This window comes from Strongyloides ratti, assembly GCF_001040885.1.
Source record: "Strongyloides ratti genome assembly S_ratti_ED321, chromosome : X".
In the NCBI taxonomy this organism is placed as follows: Eukaryota; Metazoa; Nematoda; class Chromadorea; order Rhabditida; family Strongyloididae; genus Strongyloides; species Strongyloides ratti.
The window spans coordinates 3,395,326-3,419,981 of record NC_037309.1 but is presented as its reverse complement, the minus strand read 5'-3'; the positions used below and the strand labels follow the sequence as shown (position 1 = coordinate 3,419,981).

The following is a 24,656-nucleotide window of genomic DNA, read 5'->3' as shown; positions in this document are numbered from 1 at the left end:
TATTATATAAATAAATGAAAGATTAAAAATTATTATAAAGTTAAGTGATAATAAAAAGAGAATAAATTTTTATAAAAATTTGCGTTTATTTATGGGATAATTGAAATAACTTTCTGAAAATAAGAATAGCAACAATATATAACGTAACTTGAAATAATCATAATAAGTACATAAACACCAATTAGAATATTTCGTATCATAAATGTTCCTGAATCAGATATAATATCATCTACAAAAAAAATTTTTATTTAGATTAATTATAAAAAAAAAATATTTTTTACCTGATTGTTGATATTTTATCAAAAATAAATATGTTATAAGATATATAATACAAAATATTATACGTCCAATAAAACTTATTAAACTTATTATTAGTAGTAATGTATTATAAGTTTTTAAACCATGATATAAGATAATTGTTAAGCATAGTTGAAGTATACATATTGGAATTAAAAATAGTGATGAATAAGTAAAACCATGAACAATCAATTGTGTTATGTAGTATGATGCTAATATAACAAAAGTCAAAAGTTCTAAATATCCAATAAAATAAGCAACTGATTTAATATAAAATAATTTGTAACAACATAAATTATTGTGTATATGAATTCTTGAATTAATTTTAATCATTTCTTCATAATGATCCAAACTAACAAGATAACTTGGATGATTCATTAATTTAGATGGTTCTTTAATTCTTTTTTTAAAAAGTAAATTACAACTTTCATGAGTATTGTTTGGTTTAACAATGGAAACATTTTTAATATTTCTTTGAAAATTTATTGTACCTCCCGGTTCTATAAATGTTGACATTTTTTTTTTAAATTAACTATAAAAATATATACATATATAGATACTTATTAACATTAATAAAAATGAAAAATTTTTTATTGTAAAATAAAATAATATCATTTAAACATGACATTTATATAAATAATATATACTAACTATTAAAAAAAATATTTTAAAATAAAATTGCTTATAAAAATAAAATATAGAAAGTAAAGAATAAACTCCTAGTTCAAAGGGACTTTAAATAATTTAATAATAAAATTGTAAAAGTAAGTGAAAAAAATATTTTTTACTTCAGCTAAATTTATCTGATGCATTTATTTAAATACACCCAAATTCTTTTTTAAAATTCATGACATTTTATAGAGTTACTAAAATATTTTATTACTTTAATTTTAAACCAAAATAAACGATTAAAAAAAAAGTTAATTATTTAACAAACTATTAACTTTTAACAATTTTTTTTACAATGTTATTATTTAAATTTAATAAAAAAAAATCTAAATTTTTTTTAAAAACGTGGTTGTTTTTTTTCTTTGCTTTATACTAAAAATTTGAAATATTTTTTTTTACAAATAGTAAAAAGACAGATTAATAGAATTATCAAAAAAAGTTGTTCTATCCAGATGTTACTCTTTCACTATTTATAAAAAAAAAGTTAATATAAAATTTAGAGGCAAATAAATTTTTCTTTGCATTAAAAACCATCTTTTTTTAATACATTATATCATTTTCTTAACAAAATAATCATTAAAAATAGTAATATAAATTTATTTTAATATAGTTTTCAAAATATTTCATCAATTTTATATATTTTTATTTTATTTTTAATGAATATTTTCATATTATGAAAAAAGAACTGAATCTGATAGTTGTTATTTATAAAAAAAAATTTTTTTTACTTTAATATTCTTTTCCATTTTTTTTTTTGTTACATTTCATTTTTTTGTTTTTCATTTATTAAGAAAATTGATTTATTTAACTTAATTGTAATATTTTTGTCATACTTTTAATTGTTTATTTTTTTTTCATCTCAAAATATTATTAGTTTTTATGAAAAATATTATTCTTGTCAAAAAAATCATTTTATTTTGAGACACTTTATAGAAATCTTAAATTTACAAAAGAATAAAAATAAATGAGAGTATTTATATTATAATCAAAAATTGTAGTACTAAAAAAAAATGTATTAATTCCAACTTTAATTCTCTTTTTTTTTTTAAATCATAAGTAAAAGAAAAATCTGATAAAGCCAAAAAAAAGATGATAATAATATGTACGAATCATTAAGGTAATCTGATAAAAATTATACATTTAATAAATACCATAATAAAAAAAAAGTATTAAAAACTAGTAAAATTAAAAAAAAAATGTATACTAGGTAAAAATTTTTTTTCGTACAATAATAAAATGAATAAAAAAATATATAAATTGCATTAAAAAAACCATAGCAAAAAAAAAAAAAATTCTTTTTTGACACATACATTAAAAATAATAATGCAAAAAATTATGGTAAAACTAATGGCATAATGTACGTATGTGTATGTGTATTAGCAGTGGTATTTTTTTTTGTTTTTAAAAAAAAAAAGTTATTAAAAAAAAGAATATGAATCAACAAAAGATTTGTTTCGATAATTATATAGATGTTTATGTATAGACATTGACAATAGGGATTAAATGATACAAAAGTTATAGCAAAACGAGGGCGTTTGCGAAAATACAATTTAGAAAAAAAGAAGAATATGGGTAATTAAAAAGTTACATCAATTTTTTGGTTATGATTTATTAAACAGTCATATTTGAAGATAGAGTTGGTTAATGATGAAAGGTATTTTTTACCACTTGTTAATGACATTAATAAATCCATCCCCATCTATCTAATTAACGTTAATGAATTTTTTTTTGACACTGTAAGAAACAGCTGTGTAAATTATTACTTTAATCGAATTAAAGTATCAAATTATGTCATAAGTTTGACGTATGAATTATAATTGGAAACATCACGCTTAAGAATTTCTCTAACAGGTCCCATGACACGTTCAAAACGAGCACGATCAAGTTTAACACATTTTAATGGAGACTCAGCAACTACTGTAGCTGCACGTGGACGATCCAAAAGTAAAGCAATTTCTCCAAAGTAATCAGATGAGGATAGGTGACCAACAGTTTCATATGGAGCATCATCAGCTCTTTTTTGTAATACACTTGCTTCACCTTCAACAATAATATAAAATTCATCTCCTGGTTGTCCTTGTTCAACAACATGTGTTCCTTTTTCAAAGTCACAACGTTCCAATGCATCTGCAACATTAGCTCTTTCCCATTTATCAAGATCTGCAAGTATTTGAACTTTAGAAAGAAATTCATCATATAATTTTCTTTTCCTCATTGTTGAACCCATAAGAATTTGCCTATAAGTTAGACGATCAATGGCAAATAACTTGACTGTTTCTGATTTAGCAACAACAGTTGCAGCACGAGGAGTTCCATAGATAAGTGCTAATTCACCAAAGGACCCGCCTTCCTTGATAGAAATCATGAATTCATTATTGACATATACATCAACTTCACCAGAGTCAATAACATAAAAATTATCTCCTTCCTCTCCCTTAAATAATAATTATATTATTTTTATTATTAATAATTATAAACATACTTGTTCAATAATTGTTTCACCTTTCTTTTTTTCTACAGGAAACATAGCATCAAAAATTGCTTTTTCTTCATCAGCATCAAGATGAGAAAAGAGGACATTTTTGCACATAGCTGCTCGAAGTGATTTTTCTGTTTCAGGATCTTTGGGAATAACAACTCTTTTATAGTTTGCTGCTTCATTTTCATCAGGAACTTCAGCAGAAACACCTAATCGTCTACGATTACCTTGTGGAAGTTTGGGTGGTTCGTCAATTGTATCATCATCATCAACATTTTCGTGTTCATGAGTATCACTCTAGAAAAAATAAATTTATTATTAAATTATAATAAAAAAAAATTAATTTTTTATTCATTTATTATATATATTTTTATTCATTTTAAATTTTTTTTTTATAATAAAAAATTTCTAAAATGTGGTAGTAAATAAAGTTAAAATAATTATATTAATAATATTGATATTATATTTTAAACTTTTTTTTATATATATAACTTGCAGGCATTTTATCCAAATTACCAAATTTTTAAACTGTTTTAGTTTAATTTTTTGAATTTTTAGATGTTTTAAATATTTATATAGACTAAATAAAATATATAATATATTATTAAAAATTTTTAAATAATATATTTATAATGTTTCTATATGAAAAAGTAAAATCGTCCTACAATTTTATTAAAATTTGTGAGACTTTAAAATATAAGGTTGGTAAAATAAAATAATAATGGTTAAGTAAAAACATTCATTACATATCTACAACTCTTTATCGTTAAGAATATAGGGACCATAAACTATAAACTAAAAAAGCGCACATGCCAAAAATTGAGATAAAGAAAATAGGTTACTAACACTCTCTTAACATCAATTGTATTTAGAAAGAATGTTAGAAAAGCTAAATATATTTTACAAATATTAAGATGTATATATATATTTAAAGAAATAAGGATATGTATGTCATTGAAGAAATGTCTCATCTGATAAAATGCTTAATTATTTTAAATTGTTGATGGTGATTATGTTATTTGGAAATAATGTAATTCATAAATTTTATGATTAAAATTTATTTCTCAACATTCTAATATACATACATATATATATATATATATAATTCATAAAAAAAATGTAATATAAATAAAATTTTATTAAACGAAAATAATTTTTAAAATAAAAATTAAGTCAAATTTTAAAAATAGTAAATTATTATAAAAAACTATACTTGTAATATTAAAAGGATCTACTAAAGATATATTTTTTAAAATTAACTACTAACTGAAAAAAGTGGTATAAAAAAAGTTTTAATAAAATAAAAAAAAATAGATCATTATTTTTTTTTAATATAAATTTTGCTTTTATTAATACCAGTAAATAATATTTGTTTACTCTATTTTTTGATAATCTTCATAAAAACAATTATTTAAAATTAAAAACACACACGGGTATTGTTTTTCAATTACCAAGAAGCAAATATTATTATATCTTATTAAAAATATACTAATAATATTATAAAAAAGCTTAGAAATTATACTGATAAAGTATTTCTTAACAATAAAAATGTCTCAATAAGAAAGTCAAAAATTTTTAATATATTTGTTGAGTTATAAAAGAACAAAAATTAAATAATAAAATATTGTCTTTTTTTTTTAACTTATTTTATATGAATATTTAAATATATTTGTTTTGGTAAAATAATTTTAGAATAATAGAAATTGTTAAAAATTTGTTTGTAACATTTCAATTTAATATAATCATATTTTATCATTTTATTTTAAAAGAAAAGTGATGTAAAATTTTGAAAATATAAAGTATAAGTTAAAAGATAATTTTTAGGGAAATATTATGTTTGATAAGAATTTGCATATCAAAAAATAAAAAAATTTTTACATACCACATTACGTATCTCACAACCTGAAAGTTGTTCATCTTTTTTTAATTCACTTTCAAGAGCCTTATTTTCTTTACTTTTCTCCTCTTTATTACGCCTTTTAGTGCTATGTTTTTGTCCCATTATTAAATAAATAGGTGAAAATAATTAAAAAAAAAATATATTTTTTTATTCGCTAAATATTAAATAAAAAAAAATTATTAAAAATATTAAAGATAAAATTGTCATATGATAAAAATTTCTAATACTTATATAACAAGAAAAAATTTAATATTTGCATATTTAAATTGCATCAAAAGAATGATTAATATTTTAAAAATATAACATTCAATTAGGCTTAAATGTTAAAGCATATATCCTATCCTATTATTATTTAAATAATGATAATAAAATGTTATACAATATTTATGAATGGCAAACAAAATTTGGCACTTTAGTTGAAATATTTTAAAGTATCTTAAAAATAAATACATATTTTAAAAAATAACATAATAAAAAGGAAAGGAGGAAACAATAGATATGATTAATGATAAAACTTATTGATAGTGTTAAACATATTAAATAATTTGGGATTAGTAACATTTAAAAATGTTTTATACTTTAAACTTATATCAATCTTTATAATTTTTTTTTCTTTAAATGTATAACTATAATAAAAATTTGATTATTAAACTTAACAAAAAAAAATTGTTTCTTCTAAATAAATATGAATAGTGTAAATGATCTCTTCAATTTTTTTTTTATAAAATTATCATGAATATTTAAAAATCACTAGTTAAAAAAAAAAAACAAATAAACTGTTTAATATTTTTAATTTCTACACTTGAAAATATCAATAAAAAGTCTTTTATTTTAATATTTCTAAGATGAGCTTTGAGCATCTGTATATATATATATATAATATAAACATATATATTATCTTAATACTTTTTTTGGTCTTATTATATATATTTATATAGATGTATCAGTATGAAATGGTTAGTATCTTTTTGTTTTACTATTTACATAGACATTACTTGCCCTTATCAATATCAATATATATATATATATACATATAGTACCAAATAGATAATATATGAAAGAGTGAATAAATGCTTAGTTAGAATTCTACTAAAAGTACTATCAAAATGTGTATTTTAGTTTTAAAAATCAAATAAGAAAAAAGTTTTAATTGATAAACAATAATGATATAATTTAACATATATATATAACATATATAAATAAATATTTGATTAGAATATAAAATGAATAATTAGAATTTATTTAATTAACTTTAACCATTATTATATTAATTGACAATTGATATAGGAAATGAAAAAGCGTTTATGTACATGATCTTATAATTTAAATGAAGGTTAATATTTTGTTGTTAAAACATGTAAAAGTATTAAAATATAATTAAAACTCAGAAAGGAAAAATTTTTTATCAACTATGATAGATAACAAAAATGTCACATTTCATTATACTTTTACAACTATACAAGTTTTAAATAATAATAATATAATATCAATTATAAAAATTATTGTTAAACAAAAGTGGTTTCAATTTATTTTTATAATAATAAATATATATATACATAAATATATATATATATTTAAGACTAAAAAAGCTAATAAAAATGAAAAATAATGGTTATTTTTACGAGAAAAGGAAGATTTTTTCATTCTAGATATATGAAAAGAAAGATAAATACATATACTAAACAATTAAATATAAATAATAGAATAATTTTAATATACTTAGCAAAATATCTCTTAATCATTAGTTTAATTTAGACATTTTAAATTTTAATTGTTATATGGATAATCTCTTATATGTTTATTCCGTCATTTGCACTGTCTTTTTAATACCATCTGTTTAGAAATTTTTATTATAAACAAAAGCTAATTTATAATGTTCAATAATACATTTGATTTGCACTACTATCTTCTATAAATTTTCCTCTTTTTTTTTACAAAAATATATTTATACTTCTTTTTTTTTCATTATTATAATACTTTTCATTTTTTGGAATGAAGTTACTTTTCCTTTTAAAATATATAAATAATAACTTGTTATCTTTTTATAAACCTATTTTTACTTTCTTTTTTTTTAAAAATATTTCAACGCATGTATTTATTAATTTATATATCTTAAATATTGTAAAAAGCTAAATAATTAATCTTTAAAATATTTAAAAAAAAAGAAGTAAAAATAACATTTGACGTAATAGTTTATAAGTAATAAATTATTATTAACAAAAATTGTTCATTTTTATTATTTTATAATAAAAAAAAAAACTAACCTGAGATCTATGCTCATTCAATTTATCAAAATGTTCTTTGAGGAATAGAATGGGATTTTCAGGTTTATGGATACATAGTGATACAATGGCTTCTTTTACAAGTTGTTGAATATTATGCCGTTGGACATAAAGCTGACATTGAGCTAATTGAGCCTCTTCACTGCAGTTGTCACCCCCAGAAGACATGCTTTCTAAAAATCATTAACTTTATTTGTATAATAATTTATAAAATAAAATATAAGGAAAAAAATTATTATTATTAACGAAATATTTATTATACCATAATATTTATAATGATTTTTAACTCTTAATTAACAAACTAATGAAGTATATAATTTGTATTTCTTATTCTACTTTTTTTTTTCTATTACAATAAAAGAAAAACATTTCAATTTTTAATGAGAATAACAAAATTATTAGTGCAAAAATATAAAAAAATTTTTAATCAAATTAACGGAAATTTAAAAATTTCTTTTTCTTATATTTGTAATATATTTCATTGAACATAGAAATATATAGATAGAAAAAAAAAATATATATATATATACATCTTGACAAATATTAATTTTTTTTTTAAATACATAATATTTTTTTCTTTTTTTTTTTAAAGAAAAGAGAAAAGAAATCCAAATAATAAAAAAAAAATTATATTTATATTTTAATTTTTACATTATTAAACAAATCATGTTTACCACAGTGATTGTTAAGAATAGAAATAATGAATGCCATATAAAAATATAAAAGAGTATCGGACTAGTCATCATAACCCTACAAATACCGTGTTGGTAGTTTCTACGCCTATATTGTCCTTCGTAGAGTCACTTCTAACTGCAACAACACATCGTCATCATTAAGTACCATCACATATACAAGACTTATACTAAGAGAGAGGGTTATATATGTTTATATTTAAAAAAAAAAAAAAATTTTGACAAAATTATGTTTTAGAGATAGTAATATTTGGAATTGGAAATTGACGTACCACATAAAGAACGTACGTGAAAAATAGAGTGTAATATTTGTAAAGTTTGTCATGTAAATGAGAAAAAAAAATGAAGAGACAATATTTATATAAAAAAAAAGTATTTGATGACATACTATATATGAAAAATATGACAAAGTTAAAAAATCTCATACAATTTTTTTCCTCGAAATATTATATATATATATATATATATTTTTATAGCTAACATATGAATAAAGTAATTATCCAAAGCAATTTGTTAATTTTTGAATATCTTCTAGTTATTTATTATAAAATTAAAAACTAAAGTAATTATCATGGCACTTTTAAATGTGTAAATATTTACAACATAACTCATGTGAATATGTTTATGTCATAGAAAGCATTTTAGTTGTATATATAAAAAATTTATTATTTGTCAATGCCAATTAAAAGATTTAAAATATATATTTAACAATATTATATTTAATTTAAAAAAAAAAGAACAAATGTAATAAATATTAGTAACGTATGAAATAGTAATATAATAAAAGATATTTAATAAAGTTATACTGATCACAATGAAAATGATAATATAAAATATTTTACCTTCTTTTATTAAGAAATAATAATATAATCTAAAAGTGAGATTTTACAATGTGATAGCATATATATGTATACAATATGTAATCAGTACTTTGAATATTATAACTATTATTATTTGAATAAAATAAACTCATTGATATATGTATATACTATTATAAGCTTATGCTAATAATATTTGTAATAATATTTACAAATAATTTATTCAAGTATGGTTCATCTAAATTATATCATATATATATATAAAGTCAAGAAAATTAATTTTTTTTTTTAATTTGATAAAAACTTCCATAATTATATTATTCTTTTTTTTTTTGTTTTTGTTTATAATGAAATATATTAGTTTTGTATAAAAAATAAAAACATAAAATAAATTGTTCTGTGAATAATAAAAAAAAAAATTTATTTATATCAATAGATTTATAAAAAAAATATAGACATATTTCATTACATAATATTATGCACACATAAACATTTATACCTGATATATATATATATATAAGTTTTTAAATATTAAATAATTATCATTAGTTTATTTTCATTAAATGTAAAATATTAAAATGCTAAATAATTATGTAAATTAATTTTTGGTTAGAAAAAAAAAATGTTTCAGTATCAAAGTACACTAATTTTCTATAATGCTTTCCATCAACAAAATTGCAAAAACTATATTTTATAAAAAAAAAAAGAATATATGATATAATTTATGTTAACATTGTTTTTGATTAATAAAATAGTGGTAATATTTATGAGTTAAAGCATTGATAATGAAAAGAAAATAGCCATAGCAACTTTGTATTAGTATCAAAAGATGCTATTTCGAATAGCATAGTGAAAGTCTTGTTGTATAATAGATGAAATATATAAATGTGGACGTGTACGGATTCTCTTAACATTTCATAGTACCGCAGCGGCGAAATCAGGCAAAAGCGGTTGTAGTATTACATAGACATTTTGAAAAGATAAAAATAGTTAGAGAAAATGTTATATTAAGAGAGGAAATAATGAGAAAGGAGTACAGGGTTAAGGGAGCATTGATGGCGCATAATTCTCTGTCTTAGTTAACAATTTTAAAAGCTGACCGTATGAGGATCTATATTAAAATAAAGTTAAGAGAACAAAGTCAGCTAACTCTTAAGCAATGGATTGATAACAAAATACTAGAATGATAAAGATAACAGTTTTGGTAAATTTACACCCTAGTAAATATTTTACACAATATGAATAAAGAAAAAAAAAATATTGTATCTTTAATTTAGGTAATATTAGAATATTTTTTTTTTTTTGCTAACAAATAAAAATAAAAAAAAAATTTTTTTTTAAAAAAAAAAAAAAGAAATGTTTATTTAAATGTTTCATAAAAAGCATCTTATACTTTTATTTTGTTATAAAAATTTATTTAATGTAGTTTTTACATAAAAGCAGTTTGATTAAGTTAATTTGAAAGACTTATAAATAAAAATATGTTGAAAGAATGGCATGTTTTTGAACTGCTTTAAAACTAAAAGTGGTACATATATTTTATATCATTAAAAAATAGGCATTTTGTTTAGATCTATGTTGATATCTTTTTATATTTTATGCCACAATTTACAAAATACATTAATATGATTTATTGATATAAAGAATTTTTTTTTTTATAATGATATAAACAATATTTACATATATATATTTTGAAGAAAATAAAATATAAAATCTACGAAAAAATTTATATATTCGTGACATATAGAGTCATTGAAATTGATATATTTAAACAATTTTGCAGTAAAGTATTTAATTATATAACGTTTTCTAATAAAATTATAATAGAAAGAATAAGTTAAACATTTTTTAAATATTATATTGATATATAATCCTTTTTTTTTATATACATATGTAAATAATTTTAAAGTTAGAAACATTTTAAATTTATAATAATTATAATTATTAAAATATTAAAAAGATTTATTTAAAATCAACAATAAATAAATTTGAGTATTTTTGTAAAATAATATTATATATATGAATTGATGGGTAGTATATAAGCTGATGGAAAAATGAAATTTTACTAAACAAACATTTTTATGTAACTTTTTTCTATTTAAAAATAAATCTTTTGAATATTAAAATTAAAGAAATTTTCAAGAAAGTGACATAAATTAAAATAATAACTTAAAGTATAAAAATTGAAAATAAAATTTATAAAAAGTGATAATATTTCTTTCCACTCACTAAATAAAAGAATATTTTATAATATTTTTATAACTTATCTTTTAGATATCAGTTGATAAAAGATTTTTTATTGATAATAACCATAGTATTTTAACAATACCTATCATTAACATTATATAATAATAAAACAAGAAAATAAAATTTATATTTATATTACATTTTAAAGTTTTATATTAAGCAATTAAACTTTATAACTTTAAAAAAAAACAATTTTCTTAAATATTATAAAATATTTATAAATATAAAAATGGAAATATAAAAATATATCTCCGAATGATGTCATATATATTTCTATATACGAATTAAATTCTAACAAAATTTTTTATTATATATCTTATAACATTTTAAATGGAAAAGAACTTTATATTTAGAATTTATTTACTTTTAAAAAAAGTATATTTTTTTATAAAAAAAAAAATCATTACATCAATATCAATTAAAGAGAGTTATTTAAAAATATTTGTTGTTAAAAAAGAAAACATATATGATAAAATATATCATGATAAATAAAAAAAAAAATTTTAGCAATTATTTTTTTTAACCTTAATAATTTGGTAGAGTAAAAATTACTTCAAAAAAAGTATTTTTTTTTTAACTTATTATATTGTCAAAAAATAAGAAGAAAAAAATTATTTTCCATAGCTTATATGTTAAAAAAAAAGAAGGAAAAATATAAATTTTTAACATTATTGATATAAAATAGTTATCTCTTTTTTATCATAAAAATTTTTAAAGAATGAAATAGTTTTTATATTCGAAAAGATTTATATATATGTATATAAATTCTTCAAATGTTAACCTGATAAAAATATTTTATAGTCATATAAAAATTGTCAATATTTACATTTTTTTTTATTCTCTCAACCAATTATGTATTTATTTTTCAATTCGCTTTAAATTTAAATGCTTTTGTTAAAAATGATCAAAATATGTTTATCTAATAGAGTAATAATTGTTACTCAGAAATAAATATATAAATTATATATTGTAAATTGCTTCTTTTAATATATATATTATTTTTAATTTTTTTCCTATTTCATCATTTTAAAATGTAATTGATAACATTTTTTTATTAATTATATTTTTAATAAATGTTTTTATAATTTTAATACTAATATAAATATAATAATTATTTTTACCTTTAAATTATTATAAATATATCAATGATAAAAAGTTAAATTTTAACATTTTTTTAATGACACTTGATTAATCTTTTATTAAATACAACAATACATTAATACTATGAACAACTTTATATAAAATCATACTATCTTTGTTAAATTTATCTTTATAATTATTATAACAATCTCCCAAACTTTAAATTCATTCACGTGATTGTCACAAATTTGCACATAATTGTTTCATTTTTTTTCAACCTAATTTTAACAAAATTTTTGATTTTACAATTTATAAATTGCCTACATTTATGTGATTAATGATACACTTTATTTATAATTAGTATGATTTTCAATGTTAAAGTTATAATCCTTCTTTAATTACATAACAACACCTAGTTACGTGGAATACTGTTTATATTTAAAAACTATTAAATAATAATCTTTATATATAATAATAATATTGTTTTTTTTTTAAAATTTACCTTATTAAATATATATATAAATATTATTTTTAGAATAATATGTCTCAAAAACAATTAACAATTGCCAAAGAACGCCTTTCATTAAGACATGATGAATTTAAAGGGAACTATGATAAGTTTATAAAAAAACAGTAAGTTTAAAAAAAAAATTAAATTAATTTTTAATATAACTTTTTATAGTAATGTTACAAATGAATTAGCAAATGAAATACTATCAAAAAAATTGGAAGAATTAATTGAATGCCAATCTAAGGAAGAAACACGTTATAAAGCTGCTCATGTTTTAATTGCTTATATTGATAAATGTTTCATCATAAATGATGAATTTAATTGTATACAATACTTTTTTCCTGAAGCACTTATTACAGCAGAAAAACTTGATAATCTTACACTAGAAGAAAAAAATAAAATGCCAATGTTTGGTATTCCATTTTCAGTTAAAGGAAATTTTTTAATGCCAGGATATCCATGTGATTTAGGTTTAGCTAAAAGATATAATCAAATTGAAACAAAAAAAAATAGTATTGTTGAACATTTTGAAACATTAGGAGGAATACCATTTTGTTTTACAACTGTTCCTCAAGCTCTTATCAGTTTATGTTGTTCAAGTCCATTATATGGAATTACTAAAAATCCTTACAATAAAGAATGTACTCCAGGAGGTAGTTCTGGTGGTGAAGCATGTCTTTTAGCAACTGGTGGTATACCATTTGGTATTGGATCTGATCTTGCTGGAAGTATTAGAATTCCTGCTTCAATGTGTGGTGTTGCTGCAATGAAACCATGTAAAGAAACATTAGTTGGTCAAAATTCTGATAAAGGACTAGGTGGAATATCACGTTTAACATTATGTTTTGGATTTTTTACAAAACATGCTTATCAACAAGAAATTCTTTGGAAAATATTTTTTAAGGATGGTAGTTATTGCAAAAAAGTACCATTTAATATTCCTTGTGGCATTAAATTTGATAATTTTGTTAAACCAACAAAAGTTGCCTATTTTAAAACCACTGGTTTTATAGATCCTGTTCCCTCAAATCGTCGTGCTCTTGAAGATGTTTTAGAAGTTTTGAAAAATGATGGATGTAAACTTGTTGAATTTATATTACCACCAGTTGAAGAACTTGCTGTTGTAATATTTAATTTAATTTTACCTGATAATGGTACTTGGCTTTGTGATGCCTATAAAGGAGAAGTTGTTGATGAATATATAAAACCATTTTTCAAAGCTTTAACAATACCAGAATTTGTTAAACGTATTGGAAGTTATCTTGCTCAATGGATTAGTCCACAAGTAAGTATAATGGCTTCAACTGGGCTTTCTGATACCATATCTTTACGTAAAGTTCATGACGATTTGGATAAAATAATTGATGATTTTATTCGCCAATTTCAAGAAGAAGAATTTGATTTTGTTATATGTCCTCAATTTCCTGTTCCTGGTATTCCATATAAAAATATGGCTTATTTAGGAGCAACTGCTTTAGATATGGCATTGTGGAATGCCTGTAATTTTCCAGCAGGTGTTTTAACAACAGATAAAGTTAATGAAAAAGATATTGAAGAACTTGATAAAGAGTATCAAAATGTTGGATGGAATTTTGTACTAAAAAATGTTTATGAAGGTTGTAAACATACTGTTGGTATGCCAATTGGAGTTCAAGTTATATCATTACCATATCAAGAAGGAAAACTTTTGCAATTCATGACATATTTAGAAAAGTTAATGACAAAAAAGAATTAAAACTACTTAATGATAATTTTAAATAAAATAACTTATTTTTTATCTATATTAATTATCAAAAATATTTTTTATTTATATAAATTTTTAATTTCTAGTGTGATTAAAGAGTATTGATTGAAAATTAGTCGAACTAGTTTACTAATTGATAAAATATTTGTATTTTATATAATGATTTTTTTATCAATCACTTATGTTGAAGTTACATTTTTTTTTACAAATTTTCTTTCTTCCAGTCATGCCAAACTTCTTTGGTTAAAAAATGTAAAGCATTACCTTGTGATAATCATAAAATATTTTGAGCACAATTTCTTTAAAAAAAATTATTTTAGGTAAATTTTTACAAATTTAACTTTATATATTTACAATGTTAAGACACTCTTTAAATTTAAATGTTTCTGTAGTCATATATTTGATATTTTCTACAATAATATTCTTTTTTTGAAATTTATATGTTTTTCTAATATGTTAAAAGATTTGTTTGTATCTTTCCTGTGATTCAATTATTTGAATATACTTATTAAAATGAAAATTTGTTTTAAACACATCAAACGTTAATTTTCTCTCATTAATAATATTAACTTTTATTATTTTTAGACTTATACAACGTTCGTTTTTATCAGATGATGGTTTATCACAATTAGACTACTTTTTTCCTTTTCACTTTTTCTTATATATTTGTTTTTGTTATTTTCAGGACTTAAACTACTGTTTTCAAACATTAGAAAATATTTGAAATATGTTAGCAAGTCTATATAAAATATAATTTTATTGTTTCAAACAAAGCATAAAGATGGAACAATTAATGATCTTTTCATTTTTTAGAAGCTAAGGCTAAAAACCATCTTGGAAAGTAATAAATTAACAATGTAGACACTTTTTTTTCAGTAAACTCAGCATTTGCATGGTATCTTGTAAAAAACTTCTAATAATATGAAAATTTAAAAATTTTGAAAAAAAGTTTTTTTTTAAGAATTAAAATATTTCAAACCTTTTAATCATTTACTGTAATGTTTTTTTTTCCAAATATAACAAATTATACAAATTTTAAAATTAAAAACATTTATTTTAAAAAATGTTAGTACTGTTTATACAATTATGATACATTTATTTAGCATAAATTATTGATTTTGATTCATCAATTCTGCTAATTTATTTGAAAAAAGTTGTTTAAAAACAAGATCTGTTATAGCAAGATATTTTTTTCTAGTCGTTGTTGATAGTACACTTTTTCTTAAATTTTCTCGATAAGTAAGTGAATTATCAGCTGTTCTCAAATAATTACCCTAAAATATTTAATTGTAAAAAAAATAATATATTATACTTACTTTTAATTTATTAAATGTATGATACCATGTATCAATGGTTTCAACAGGAAGAACAGTCATTTGACTAAGATAATTTTTCATTACACTTTGAGGATTCGGATTATATGTCCATGCAAGATATAAGATTTCCAATTCAGCAGTATCAATAAGCAATTCCTCTTTGTTATTGCTTTTAATAATTTTTGCATGACATGTTTCAATATTATATAAGTTAACATTTTTTTTATGAATTGGCTTAAATGAATTTTCATGAATTTGTTTGAAAAACTCTGGATCTTTTGTTTTTTTAGACAAAAGCGTATCATTAATGTTAAAACTATCATCAGACAATGTAATAGTATCAATTGTGTCAGAATCAGGTTTTATAACTTCATCTTTTATTTGTATTGATGTTATTGGTATATCATTACCATTTTCAACCTCTATTTCATCTATATTTTCTTCTTTTATTGTTAAATTTTTTTCAATACAATTAATTTTAGAATGTTGGTTAGAAATTAATGGAAGTGGTTTAGTAAATGGCACAATATATGTTTTTTGCGTGGAATTTTTTTTATCAGTCAATTGAATTGAATTGGCATCTTCTTCTAAAACTTCCTCACACAATTTCAATTGATTATTTTCAACATTTTTAATTTTTTCCTGACTTTCTTCATTGCACAATTTTACTTTTTTAGCTGGAACATCTTCCTCAATATGCATTGTTGGTCGTTTTTTAACACAGAATTTTAAAATTTTTGAATTACATATACTTGGTGTTGTTTCAAATGGTTTTGATGATTTCATATAACGTACTACCTTTTTATCTTTATCTAGTGATAAAATAGAACCATCAAAATTTTTTAGTAATTTTGGAAGTGCATTAAATCCATTTTCTTTAAACGATTTAACAAGTTCTTCATTATCCAAAAATGATTTCATTTTTCTATAAGCATTTCTATCATCTAAACTTGATAAATTCCAAGCTCTTGGTGCAGTTAAAATTCTATGAAATTCTTGCGGTTTAATTTTCATAAAATTTTCTGCAAATATTGCAGGTGTAATTTTACATTCTTCTAAAAGTGTTTTCATTTCAGTTGCTATGGACATTGTATTTAATGATTCAATTGTTGGTGATATTAAATTAGAAATAATTGCCTCATCAGAAACAATTTGGTTAGGACAACTTTTTATTTGGTTAGTAACTTTTGTCATAATTTTACAATTTTCTTTAGGTTGAAATGATACTTCATTTTGTTTAATAATTAATTCATCATTTTGCTTAACCTTATTTAAAGAAGGTGAAATATTTTCATTTTCGTTAGAATTTGTTAGAGATTTTGAAGGTTTACTATATTTATTTAAAACATTATACAATGATTTTTCATCAAATTTCTTTCCACTTTTTTCTAATTTTTTTTTGTGAAATGATTTTAATTTTTCTAAATGCTCTTTCTCTTCCTCTTCAAAAATTGCTTTAAGATCTTCTTTCAATTTTTCATATGTATCCAAATAAGCTTTCATTTTAATGTATGGCTCTCTTCCTCTTCGTGTTAATCCATGCCATTCTTTTGGTTTTGTTAGAAGATCCGAAGCACTACCTTGCGACATTCCTAAAATATTTTCAGCAAAATTTCTTTGGGAACAGTTTGTTTCAGTTAAATGTCTTCTTATTTCTTTACATATATCTACAGTATTAAGACAACCTTTAAATTTAAAATTTTTTGTTGTCATATATTTAATATTTTCTACAACTATATTCTTATTTTGAAATTCATATGTTTTTCCTGTACGTTCAAATATCTCTTCATATTTTGGATTTGATTCAATTGTTCGGATATACTTATTAACACGAAGATTTGGTTTAAATTCACCAAATGTTGACACATCTTCATCAATATTGTCAAATTTTATTACTGGTGGAGTTATACAACGTTCGATTTCATCGGTTGGTGCTTCATCACAATTCAACCAAAAATAAGATGGTTTTGGTATAATGAGTTTTCCATTTCCATAAAATTGAATCTTTTTTGGGCATAAAGAATGAACAAACAAAATTGCTTCTTTGTTAATAATCCATGCATATAGTCTTCTAAAAACATCTTGCATTCGTTCTTTTAATTTATCCCAATCTTTTATCCTTGACATCAAATCATTAAATGCTCCTATAGATAGTTTTGCAACAATTGGTCCAATAACTCTTTGACTAATTCCTAAATAACTTGATATTTCTTTAACTTTATCACTAACTTTTTTTGTATCTAAAGATCTATTGGAAATTGCATTAAAATCTTTTTCTATAAAAGCTTCTAATTTTTCTTGAACAACAGGATCAAGGATAACTTTTTGAATTGATACACTATCATATCCTTTAGTTTCTTCATCATCTGAATCACTAAAATCTGATTCTTTATCTAAATTATACGATCTTCTTTTCCTTCTTTCACTATTTTTTATATATTTGTTTTTCTTATTTTCAAGTCGTGAACTGCGTCTACAATTACGTACAGGTTGAGACTGAGCATATTCACCTTCTGAATTTGATGCGGAACTTAAACAACTGGAACTGGCTGTTTCTTCTGGATCAGATTCTTCCTTCCTTTTCTCAATAACTTTCAATCTTTCAATTATTTTAGGGTTAAATTTATCATGAAGATTTCTAAACATTTCTAATAAAACATCAGCGAGACAATCTTCATTAATAATTGATAAAAATTCATCTAAAACTTTATCAGAAGCATCTAAATTATCTACTTTAGCAAATAATTTTTCAAAATTTTCTGTTAATGTATCATACAATTCATTTCCAGCATTATTAGATTTTGCATGTTGTTGTTTAATTTGTTCATTTTTAACTAAATAATTTTTATATAAATTACTTAAATGTTTTATTTTATCAAACGGAGTAATACTAGATAATTTTTCAGGCATCATAACTAAAATATATAAATTATTAATTTTTTAAATTATATAACTAAATAGTAATCTTGAAAATATAAAAAAAATATTTTTTAAAGAACAAAAAAATTATTATAAAAAAAAACTAAGATTAATAAAACATAGTTTTGTTTGTATAATTATTATGTATAGCATTAAAACACAACAATGTTATATTTTTAAGCATTTTGTATAAATTAAAGATTATATATTTTGTTACGGTTAGATCGATTTGTTTTATAATTATGACGTTTATTAAAAGAGAATTACAATTTGAAATGATGCAATGGAAAATTTAGAATTTTTATAAATCAATATTTTTGTGATATCAAATAATGAAGAATTTAAAAAAAAATTAAAATATTATAAAATTTTAACATTTTTAAATAAAGAGAAAAATTATGAAAGTTTTTAAAACAATAAAACAAAAATATATACAATAACTTATAAAGTTAAAAATATTTATTTGTGATAAAATTCTTTGTCAATAATACTTATTGTTTTTTGATTTCTTTTCGTTCATAAAAAAAAAACTAAAAATTAAAATTTTCTCATGAATTATAAGTTAATATTTTAAATAAATAAATATTTGATTTAATTTAAATACAAAATATATTTAAAAATACAAAATGAATTTATTTATATAATATTAATCAGAAAAAATTAATTTTTGACATTAATAACTTTACTCCAAAATGTTTCGGCTTTCCAAAATTTAATAATATATTATCTGTTTAAGAACGAGTTGCCCTTTTACAGACAAAAAAAAATACTTCATATATGATGTGGAAAGGTAATATAGCTTAAAAAGGTTTAATGGCATATTACCATGTAATTTCGCTTTAAAATAAATAATAATTTTATCATTAAAACAAATAATATAATATTTAAAATATTAAAATATAGAATAAACAATTTGTTTATAATATTCCACTTCATGGCTAAAATGAACTCAATTTTCTTTTTCATTTTTACAGTAAATAATTTTTTAAAATTATTAAAAATACTTATATTTAATTTGATATTTATCTTTGTCAAAAATTTTTTATACTCATTATTAATATTAAAAATAATGAATGCATAAATTATTTTTATATTTTCAAATATATTAATTTTTTTTATGTCTAAAATCAAGAAAATTTTCTTTTTTTTTTAAATTTTTATTTTTTCAAATCAACAAAAATAAATGTAAATTTTTTTATACTTTATTTCTTACTATACGGATACTTTTATAAGTAATAACATTTTAAAAATAATTTCATTACGAGATTTAATTAATTAAACTAAACAGCTCAATTTATTTTCAGTTTATATAACATTGGCTAATATACTAATTATTTATATATTTGAAATTCATGAAAAATGACTAAACAATTAAATAATTTATTCATTGAATAAATGAAAATATTATCATAATATTAACATATAGTTTTAAAAAACTAGCTAAATATATTATAACATTAATTAAAACATTAAAACAAAAGATTAATAATTAATACAGAAAAAATAATAAAAATTATTTATAAAAAAAAGTATCATTTTTTCAAACTATAATCATTGAAACTTTAGTTCTCCAAAATTTCCACTCAATATATTTTCATAGATATTTTTTAGTTGGTGAATTTTTTAATTGTAATTTTCAGAATGTTTTTAAAGAAATTAAATTAAATTAAAAATATAAATTTGATTTAAAAAGATACTGATGTGGAGTACAGTGAAGCATATAATAATTTAAATTATTAATTGAATAACTATTTATATTAAGATAAAAATGTTTTATTTTTACATAAAACTCAAAAACTATCATTTCGCAGTTTTTCTGCCATTATAAAAATGTTTGAAAATTTTTATTTCATATTCAAAAAATGCAAAATTTTATAAATATTTAAAATTTAAGATTAAAGATATTGAAAAACACTTTGGTTTGTCCAAAAAATTTAAATATTTGTTTAAATGACAATAGTTTTACGAAGTTTAATAGTGTAAAAGATAAGACTTATTTACAAAAACACTTTAAATAATAGTTTTATTAAAAAAAATCAAATATTTTATAGATATCAAAACTTGGTTATTGCTACTTTAAAAAAAAATATAATTCTTTTACAATACCGTAAACAAATGTTTTTTTTTTCAATTATTAAAATTATTTACTTATATATGATTTAAAATTTTAGTAATTTAAATTTATTGCCATTTCGTCAATGTTTGATTAGTTGTTATTAAATATTTTTCTTTTTTTATCAGAAATAATTTTACCTTCACATAATGTTATTTTCATTTTACAACTTTAATATTACTTAAAATTATATTTTTTTTTAATCTTTGATTAATTATTTTTCAAAAACCTAATAAAAATAATATTATACATATTTAAAGGATTATATTTATAATATTGAGAAAAAATTCTACTTTTTATTAAAAAAAAAGAAAAATATTTAAAAACTTTTGTAAGTTTAATAAAAGAATAATCATAAACATTTTTTTTTATCTAGTTTAAAATAATACTTCCTTTTCTAATATTTATCTTTTAAATAATAAACTAAAGTTACTCTTCTTCATGAACAAAAAGTAACTTTTGTTTTCTAATACTTTTTTTGATGTTAGTAAATGATAATAAATATTCTTTAAACTATAAAAACTATAATTTAAAGAATGGTACTATTATTGTCATAATATTTTATATTTTATGGTATCTTAACAATATAATAAAAAAAATTGTTATATATATTATATTAAGTATATTTCATTGTTTTAGATAAAAAAAATTGACACAAACATTTCGTGCCAAATAAAATATCTTCAATAAATTACGAAATTTATGACATTATATTTTTAAATACAGGTGCTATTGTAGTAATAATTTTTATAAAATGATATTTCGTGTGTTCTTTAAATTATTGTAAAAAAAAGATATTTTTATCAAATATACGATAAAATTTTACTTAAAAATTATATTGCACACTTTTATTTAATGATGGTATTTAAATATTTAAAAGCATATCAAGGAAGACATAACTAAATATAAAGATTAACTCAGGAAATTAAAATAATGTATAACATTTTTTTTGGATTATGCAAAGAAAATGAATTTCCATTAGATAAAAAAAAATGATCCATTATTGATGTCAACAAAATATATAAAAATTTGACACTTTTATATTTTAATATTAAAAATAATATTTGTTTTTCCATTCATTTATAGTTATTTGTAATTTTGAAAATTTTGTAACGGCACAAATAAATTCAAATTCTTTTTTAACTGGTTCAATATCTATATTTTCAAAAAACCAATCTATTTCATCAAATAAATATACATATTCAATTGGTGGACCATCTTTTTTCATCCAAATACATTCAAAAATTTCAGCACTATATTGGTTTCTCAAAAAAATATTAAAATTATATCCTGGTGATTCTTTTATTATACATAATAATTTATACGGATGATTAAAATAATCCCAATATAGATGACATATATAATATGCTGTTTCTTCTTCATCTAATAACTCTAAAACATAATTCTTTATAATTTGAATAAATTCATTTTCAGCTGAAAAAAAATATATAATATCAATTAATTTGTAAATTTTATTCATAAAAATGACTTACAATGAGGTGTTGGATTGTCAATATATTTATCCATAGATAAAATCCATTCATTGACAGATTTATCACCAATTGTTTTATGCCAAATATTAGATACTTTCATGGTTTTTGATAGTTAGAAAAATAATGGCATTTTATAGAAGAAAAATAATTTTTAATAATATAAAAAGTATAACCTTTTTTATAATCCGCCTTCTTTCATGTAATAAGTTATATAATTTTCTGCTATTTTAATTGAAACATCCTTCTTGCGACAATTATTATATATTCAATGTATAAGAGATGAAATTTATTTCGTGATAACAATGATAATACCTTTAAATATCATTAATATTTATAAATAATGTTAATTATAATGATTTATAATTATAAACAAATAATTATAAATATAATATATGATATTCTTCAAAATAATTATTAAAAATGAAATAAAGTGGAAACATTATTTTTATTTAATAAAGAATAAATATTAAAATTTTTTAATCTATTTATAAAAATATAATGTAATTTATTTTTTAAATAAAAAGTAATATTTTACAGGCTATTAAATAAACATTTTTTTGAAAAATAATAAATTGTTATATTCTAAGTAATACTTTTTTTTATTATCCAAGTAAAACTTTTTTCATTCTAGCATCAGTAAGATGATTTCGGCAAACATGAGGACCATAATCTGAGCAACCACATCCACAGTTTGGTGAACTAAAAAAAAATTTAATTTAATAACAATAATAACTTACCATAAATATTGTAAAAATGGTACTTTATACATTCCACAAAAATCGACAAATTTAATATTTTCAAAACATGTCTCAAAATATACACCTGTACAATGTGGATTTAAACATTCATGAGCACTGTTAAGATATTTAATTAAGTCATATGGTAAAATTTCTTCTGCCATTTTCATGTCAACTTTCTTGCGGACAATTCTAGCTGCAATTTCTTTTAATGATGGTGGTGTTAACATAAGATTATCAACAAACTTCCTCACTAATGGATTATTTCTTAATGATAAACTCTCTAAACTTGTTAAATTTAATATTTGTGGTGGTAAAGTTCTAATTAAATTATTATGAAGTGAAAGTCGTTTAAGATTACGTAAAGATGCAATAGATTGTGGAACTGTTGATAACTGATTATCAGAAACAACAAGGCAAGTTAACTGGTGAAGTAAACCTATTGTATCTGGTATGACTTTTAACTGATTGCCACCAAGATAAAATACTTTTAAATTTTTTATTTGATATATAGTTTGAGGTATAGTAGATATTTTATTTTCTCCAAGATTAAGAGTATTTAAATTTGGAAGATTAAAAAAAACATCAGGAAATTGTGTTAATTCATTACCAGAAAAATTTATCTCTTCAAGTGATTTTATTTTTGATAAATATTTTGGAATTGATCTTATTAAATTATTTCTAGCATCTAAATGACGAAGATGTTGTAAATTAGTTATTTGTTCAGGTATTGTAGTTAATGATAATTCACATACTTCTAATCTAAATTAATATATTATATGTAATATGTATATAAAAAAAAATTTTTTTTTTTAGAATATAAAAAAAAACAACTTACTTTTGCAAGTGTATGAATTTAAATACATTTAATGGAATTGTTTCAAAAAGATTGCGAGAAAGATTTAGAGCTTCTATACATTCAATAGTAAGATCAGGATGTATAGTTTTTATACTATTTTCATTAAAATCAGTTAACTGTCGTTCTGATAGATCGGCTGTGAAATAATTAGTTGATAAAATAGATGATTGATTAGTACTTTTCCCCAATAATGATTCAACAAATTCCATTGTTAAATAAATTAGAAAAAAAAAAAAAAACTAAAATAAAAATATATTTTTACTCAAAGTATGTTAAAAAAAATGTCATTAGATGATTAAACGTTTTTAAAATACAAAAATAATTTAAAAAGAAAATTAATGAAAATGTTGTATGTATATGTAAATTACAACTAGATAATGATAATTGCGTAAAACTTTTTTGTAATATATATTATGAAATAAGAAGAATGATGAAATTTTTATTATTAAATTAATACATTTTCAAATTAATTATATTAATCTATTAGTTATTAATTATTA

At 19.9% G+C, this 24,656-nt stretch overlaps 6 protein-coding genes across 6 annotated transcripts; 1 reads left to right on the top strand and 5 right to left on the bottom strand.

Annotated features, from left to right (window-relative positions):
- Positions 1-89: 89 nt before the first annotated feature.
- SRAE_X000072050 (Hypothetical protein) lies at positions 90-813 on the bottom strand (the record flags this gene model as incomplete). The annotated part of the gene is made up of 3 exons (XM_024645098.1): positions 90-113; positions 171-229; positions 282-813. 3 exons carry the CDS (start codon positions 811-813, stop codon positions 90-92), a joined length of 615 nt encoding a protein of 204 aa, XP_024510590.1.
- A 1,939-nt stretch (positions 814-2,752) lies between these two features.
- Positions 2,753-7,795, bottom strand: SRAE_X000072000 (cAMP-dependent protein kinase type I regulatory subunit; the record flags this gene model as incomplete). The annotated part of the gene is made up of 3 exons (XM_024645097.1): positions 2,753-3,400; positions 3,449-3,742; positions 7,610-7,795. 3 exons carry the CDS (start codon positions 7,793-7,795, stop codon positions 2,753-2,755), a joined length of 1,128 nt encoding a protein of 375 aa, XP_024510589.1.
- A 5,210-nt stretch (positions 7,796-13,005) lies between these two features.
- Positions 13,006-14,710, top strand: SRAE_X000071900 (Fatty-acid amide hydrolase 1; the record flags this gene model as incomplete). The annotated part of the gene is made up of 2 exons (XM_024645095.1): positions 13,006-13,097; positions 13,147-14,710. 2 exons carry the CDS (start codon positions 13,006-13,008, stop codon positions 14,708-14,710), a joined length of 1,656 nt encoding a protein of 551 aa, XP_024510588.1.
- A 1,118-nt stretch (positions 14,711-15,828) lies between these two features.
- SRAE_X000071800 (Homeobox protein cut) lies at positions 15,829-18,948 on the bottom strand (the record flags this gene model as incomplete). Its single annotated transcript, XM_024645094.1, has 2 exons — positions 15,829-15,993; positions 16,036-18,948. The coding sequence occupies 2 exons, from the start codon at positions 18,946-18,948 to the stop codon at positions 15,829-15,831; spliced, it is 3,078 nt and encodes a 1,025-aa protein (XP_024510587.1).
- A 3,170-nt stretch (positions 18,949-22,118) lies between these two features.
- On the bottom strand, positions 22,119-22,660 carry SRAE_X000071700 (Hypothetical protein; the record flags this gene model as incomplete). The annotated part of the gene is made up of 2 exons (XM_024645093.1): positions 22,119-22,501; positions 22,561-22,660. 2 exons carry the CDS (start codon positions 22,658-22,660, stop codon positions 22,119-22,121), a joined length of 483 nt encoding a protein of 160 aa, XP_024510586.1.
- A 502-nt stretch (positions 22,661-23,162) lies between these two features.
- SRAE_X000071600 (Leucine-rich repeat and Leucine-rich repeat, typical subtype-containing protein) lies at positions 23,163-24,365 on the bottom strand (the record flags this gene model as incomplete). The annotated part of the gene is made up of 3 exons (XM_024645092.1): positions 23,163-23,259; positions 23,298-24,059; positions 24,136-24,365. The coding sequence occupies 3 exons, from the start codon at positions 24,363-24,365 to the stop codon at positions 23,163-23,165; spliced, it is 1,089 nt and encodes a 362-aa protein (XP_024510585.1).
- Between the last annotated feature and the right edge of the window lie 291 nt (positions 24,366-24,656).